Genomic DNA, 5,679 nt, shown 5'->3' on the forward strand with positions numbered 1-5,679 from the left:
GGCCAAGTTTTTGCTGCAGTCCCTGTGTCGGTGTTCCCTAATTTGGGGTGCACCGGGACACCGATTGGGGTCCCTGGAATCATTGATAAGGCAACATAAATGGTGAAAACAATACATCACTGCCCTAGAACAATGTTCAAAACACCAAATAAGTAGGTGTGTGTGTGTGTGTGTGTGTGTGTGTGTGTGTGTGTGTGTGTATATATATATATATATATATATATATATATATATATATATATATATATATATATATATATATATATATATATATATATATATATATATATATATATATATATATATATATATATATATATATATATATATATATATATATATATATATATATATATATATATATATATATATATATATATATATATATATATATATATATATATATATATATATATATATAAAACGAACACGTTTCTGCCAATAAGAGCTTGCCTATCATCATAAATAACCGTTCATCATCCCTCTGAAATCATACAGGATATATCACAGCTGAGATCCAGCTGTCCGTAACCTGCTATATCATCACGTTACAAATTACACATTACTGCCAATAAGAGCTTTATTGTCAGCTTGAATCAGCGTTCCTTATACCTCTGAAAACATAGTGTCCATCACAGCTGATGTCCAGCTGTACGTACCCTGCTATATCATCACGTTACAAATTAACAACAACAACAAGAACTGGACGTGAGAGTTATGCTTCAATGCCGTGGCTCTGCAATGCACTGATCATAACATAAAACTTACAACACCTACAGCTGTGTGTGAACACTCCAATGATGATGACAATGTGGATAGTTACCCTCAGCTGTGAATACATGAAACGGTCCTGGCAGCACACGAACACTTACCTATTTGAAACATTTACACGTGGAGCCAAACGCTTATCCGTAAGTTCAACGTAATCTTAAAAAAGGACTCCTGTACAGACCTGCTTCCCGACACCCTGGCCTATTCTTGTTCAGCAAAACGTCCTCTGCGTCTGTTTTGTCACCTGTAAATCTTTTTTAATTATTTGTTGGACTGTCTTCTTATCTCCTCCTTGTCCTGTCTCTTCCCCTCCCTCCAAACCTCCTCTCGCTTCTTTTTCCGTGTGTTACCCTCTCGTACCCTGTACTCCCCTCCCCTCCTCCCAAAATGTTCCCTTCCCCTCCACTCTTCTCGCTTCTTTTTCCGCGTGTTACCCTCTCGTACCCTATACTACCCTCCCATTCTCCCCCAATGTTCCCTTCCCCACCACTCCTCCGCTCTGTTCTCCTCCACAACTTCCATTCCCTCTACTTCAAAGACTTCAGTAAGTATTCTCTCGAGGCTCTGCCTCGCCCCTCGTCGGGAACCCTAGGGCAGAGGACGACTGAACGGCCTGTGACTCGAGGGTTGATGCGCCTTCTTCTCGAGGAAGGCGGCCGAGGCAGAGCTTGAGGACCTGCTGGACGCGCCTCCGGTGGTGCTTGTTGAAACACACAAAAACCAACGGGTCCACGAACAGATGCGTGTAATAGACCATGATCATGGGGACGATTTTGAAGTTCTTGAAGTTCATGGTCAGGAGGTAGATGGTGAATGGGAGGCCGATGATTAGGTTGCTGATGAACACCGCCAGCATGGCCCGCGTCGCCTCGTCCATCACCCTCGTCACTGCCCTCATGGGCTGACCGCCGGCCAGGTTACGCCTGTTACGTCTCACCTGAAACACGAACATCACCTGATTAGCGTGTTGACGTATCTAAAAGAACATGTACCAAGTCAGGTTCAGCGTGGGCGTGTGTCCTCTCAACACCCAGCCGCGCAAGCACTAAAACAACATACACGTGAGGTTTGGCTTAACTGAAGCCACAAGACAGTCCCCGAACCACCACGAGAACACACTACAAGCGAGCCTCATGGCGGTTAACAGTCAGTCTCAACACAAAGCTTCTGCAAAACTCACCGCCGCGATGGTCGACAGGTAGCAGGCGAGGGTAAGCAGCACGGGCAGAAAGAAGTTCACTGCATAGAAGATTATCAGCAGGGCATACCTCGAGTGATTGTGTATGACCTTTGTCCAGATCAATGCACGCACAACCTGTGTTAAAGAGAAAGAAGCATATATAGTGTGTCATGAAGTGTGACCGTCACTCCACCAACGACGTGTATACTGATCACAATAACAAGACAACATAATATGGATCATTTACCACAACTGTGACTGAGTTATAGAGTCCAATCCCCACTACCACTGCCACGGTTGTGGACAGCCTCACGGGGCCCTGCCGCGGAGCCCACACCGCCCGAGCTCTGCGGAAAAACAGACCACACGCCTCAGTGTTTGATGCTTTTGCAGACCAGGGCCGCGAGGGCTGGAACCTGGCGCTGACTGTTGGAAGGTAACTGAAAACAGCTGATAAAGTTCATGCAAGGTGCTGTAGTCTCAGTCTCAGGAGCACCTGTCCGGCACATCTGACTTACAACAGGTGGCGCCTTCAAGAAGGTGCCCCCAAATCAATCTAGAAATCAGTGTGGGCATGCTGTAGGCGGTGGGATGCCGCGCCCTTCTTACGATGCTGTCCCCCGAGAGCCCTCCGAACACACACACACACACACACACACACACACACACACACACACACATACACATACCACTCTGATAGCTCAGTCGGTTAAAGCGCTGCGTTGCCAGGCTTTGCGGCGTGGCAGGCAGAGGTTCGAACCCCGCTCAGGCCGGGTTATTTGCTAGGAATGGTTACGGGTGTGTGGTGTGTGAGATCCTGGTAGTACCCAGAGATCAATTATAATGAGCATGAGCTTGCTCCTGCTGGAAGGGTACTTGCTAGCGATTGCAAGATACCAGGCCGTGATGAAACACACACACACACACACACACACACACACACACACACACACACACACACACACACACACACACCGCTCCGGTAGCTCAATCGGTTACAGCGCCGCACTGCAAGGCTTCACGGCCAAACAGACGGCGGTTCGAGCCCCGCTTAGGCCGGATTCTTTCCATTGACTAGGAGTGGTTACTGTCCCCCTTTGAGCAAGCGGGATGGGGTGTGTGGTGTGTGAGGTCCTGGCAGTACCCAGAGATCGACAATAATGAGCACTTCCTCACGTCGGGAGGGTACCTGCTGCCGAAAGCGAGTCCAACCCGTGATCAGGCCCTGGTTAATTACACACACACACACACACACACACACACACACACACACACAGCAAACCTGAGGAGCGCCATAACGGAGGTGTAAAAGAGTTCCATTTGAAAGAGGATGTTGCTGATGGCGAAGACTCCTCTCTGGACCGTCCTTGAAACCTCCCTGTCGCAGCGCAGCATGGCAAGGGTGAGATACGCCATGAAGGAGACCACAAACAGGCACGTGAGCAGCATGCAGGAGAAGATGGCACACAGGATCACCTTGACTGGAGTGAAGGAGCGGGGGCAGCGCACCACGCACCACAGCGCCACAACATTACCTGAACACGAGGGAAGACCGTTTTAACCCGCTCAAAGTGAAGCAGCATAGGGGAAAACATGTGCCAGGTAATAATACGTAAAGGCTGAGCTGTTCCTTTGCCCACAACTCTGACTGCGAACCGTGCAGGTAACACAGCTCAGGAAGGCCGTCTGGCAGACCTAACCCCGCTCTGTGTCTTGCCTCGCGAACAGCTCGTTAATCGTTCACCACAGCACAGCTAAAGGCAACCAGCTGCCATGTTTACAAAATATCAATTGACGTATAACTCTACGTTGTTTTTTCCCTCGTTGAAGACTTACATGTGATGCCAACGATGCAAATGAAACAGCAGTAGACGAGGAAGAAATGTAGCAGGGCGTCCGGGATGTAGCCAGGGTCGAGTATCCATATCATGGTGCAGTTCCCCGCCATCTCCAGACAGGTGACGTCGCCTTTTCCTGGGGACAAAGCAGACGGGAGTTTGATGGTGGCAAAACATCGTCTAGAGTGTAGAGTATTGCCCGCGCCGCCTCGCTGTCTCGCTTCTTGACACACTCCGTATGGAAAACAGCGAAAGGCAATCGCAGTGTAAGGTTATCCTCTACAAGGTTGTATGATAATATAGTACAAGGGATCGAACACAATAGTGAGGAAAAAACTATAGGCGTCACTATACAGCAATAAAATAATAATAATAATAAAACACCCGCTAGGCCAACCCACAAGAAATGCAACTGTGCGACAGAAGGCCCGGCCCGCTTGGAAAACAGGAGGGATATTCCGGGTACAGCACGACGGCCGACTGGCGCTTTTATACCTGCCTTTCCCTTTGGAAACTGTCGATGCCTTGTGCCTTGCACTTGGACGTGTATCATAGGACCAATACACTGATTCTCAGCAATCCGGGCACAGCGGGGCGGTCGCACAGCACTGCCCTGCGTTCTTTCTGGAGTCTGCTGAGACACTGACACGCCGAGAAGTCTATCTAGAGCATCCGTACTCACGAGATAGCAATACGTTCCCTCTCATCCTGCGACGCCTATATAATCATCACCATTTCCCATTCCTCGCAAGCCTTTGTGTGCCCGCCGTGCCAAGTGCCGTGCACACAACGGCGCACCCCGTGCAAGTTTAATTCACGTCGTGAATCAGTACAATTCAGGAACGTCGACTCTTTTATGTTATGTTCAGTGTTATGTTCAGTGTTATGTTCAGTGTTTTGATCATTGTTTTGTTCAGTGTTATGTTCAGTGTTATATTCAGTGTTATGTTCAGTGTTATGTTTATTGTTATGTTCAGTGTTTGGATCATTGTTTTGATCAGTGTTTTGCTCAGTGTTATGTTCAGTGTTATCTTCAGTGTTTTGATCAGTGTTTTGTTCAGTGTTATGTTTAGTGTTATGTTCAGTGTTTTGTACAGTGTTTTGATCAGTGTTTTGTTCAGTGTTATGTTCAGTGTTATGTTCAGTGTTTTGTTCAGTGTTATGTTTAGTGTTATGTTCAGTGTTTTGTTCAGTGTTATGTTTAGTGTTATCTTCAGTGTTATGTTCAGTGTTATGTTCAGTGTTTTGTTCAGTGTTATGTTTAGTGTTATCTTCAGTGTTTTGTTCAGTGTTATGTTCAGTGTTATCTTCAGTGTTATGTTCAGTGTTTTGTTCAGTGTTATGTTTAGTGTTATGTTCAGTGTTTTGTTCAGTGTTATGTTTAGTGTTATCTTCAGTGTTATGTTCAGTGTTTTGTTCAGTGTTTTGTTTAGTGTTATGTTCAGTGTTATGTTCAGTGTTTTGTTCAGTGTTATGTTTAGTGTTATCTTCAGTGTTTTGTTCAGTGTTTTGTTTAGTGTTATGTTCAGTGTTTTGTTCAGTGTTATGTTTAGTGTTATCTTCAGTGTTATGTTCAGTGTTTTGTTTAGTGTTATGTTCAGTGTTTTGTTCAGTGTTTTGCTTAGTGTTATGTTTAGTGTTATGTTCAGTGTTTTGTTCAGTGTTATGTTCAGTGTTATCTTCAGTGTTATGTTCAGTGTTTTGTTCAGTGTTATGTTTAGTGTTATGTTCAGTGTTTTGTTCAGTGTTATGTTCAGTGTTATCTTCAGTGTTATGTTCAGTGTTATCTTCAGTGTTATGTTCAGTGTTTTGTTCAGTGTTATGTTCAGTGTTTTGTTCAGTGTTATGTTCAGTGTTTTGTTCGGTGTTATGTTCAGTGTTATCTTCAGT

At 45.5% G+C, this 5,679-nt stretch overlaps 1 protein-coding gene across 1 annotated transcript; it reads right to left on the bottom strand.

Moving 5' to 3' along the window:
- Positions 1-441: 441 nt before the first annotated feature.
- Positions 442-4,411, bottom strand: LOC126987463 (rhodopsin-like). The gene is made up of 6 exons (XM_050844435.1): positions 4,285-4,411; positions 3,788-3,925; positions 3,234-3,486; positions 2,199-2,298; positions 1,952-2,086; positions 442-1,708 (listed from the first exon to the last, which is right to left on the bottom strand). The coding sequence occupies exons 1-6, from the start codon at positions 4,340-4,342 to the stop codon at positions 1,313-1,315; spliced, it is 1,080 nt and encodes a 359-aa protein (XP_050700392.1). The 5' UTR covers positions 4,343-4,411; the 3' UTR covers positions 442-1,312.
- Positions 4,412-5,679: the final 1,268 nt, after the last annotated feature.

The sequence above is a fragment of the Eriocheir sinensis genome, chromosome 65, assembly GCF_024679095.1.
Source record: "Eriocheir sinensis breed Jianghai 21 chromosome 65, ASM2467909v1, whole genome shotgun sequence".
NCBI lineage: Eukaryota > Metazoa > Arthropoda > Malacostraca > Decapoda > Varunidae > Eriocheir > Eriocheir sinensis.

Excerpts from the sequence above, each read along its gene's own strand:
- LOC126987463 (XM_050844435.1), bottom strand. The coding sequence starts at position 4,342 with ATGATACACGTCCAAGTGCAAGGCACAAGGCATCGACAGTTTCCAAAG. Across the intron at positions 3,487-3,787 it reads TTGCATCGTTGGCATCACAT|GTAATGTTGTGGCGCTGTGG; the intron begins GTAAGTCTTCAA and ends CCTCGTGTTCAG. Across the intron at positions 2,299-3,233 it reads TCCGTTATGGCGCTCCTCAG|AGCTCGGGCGGTGTGGGCTC; the intron begins GTTTGCTGTGTG and ends GTTTTTCCGCAG.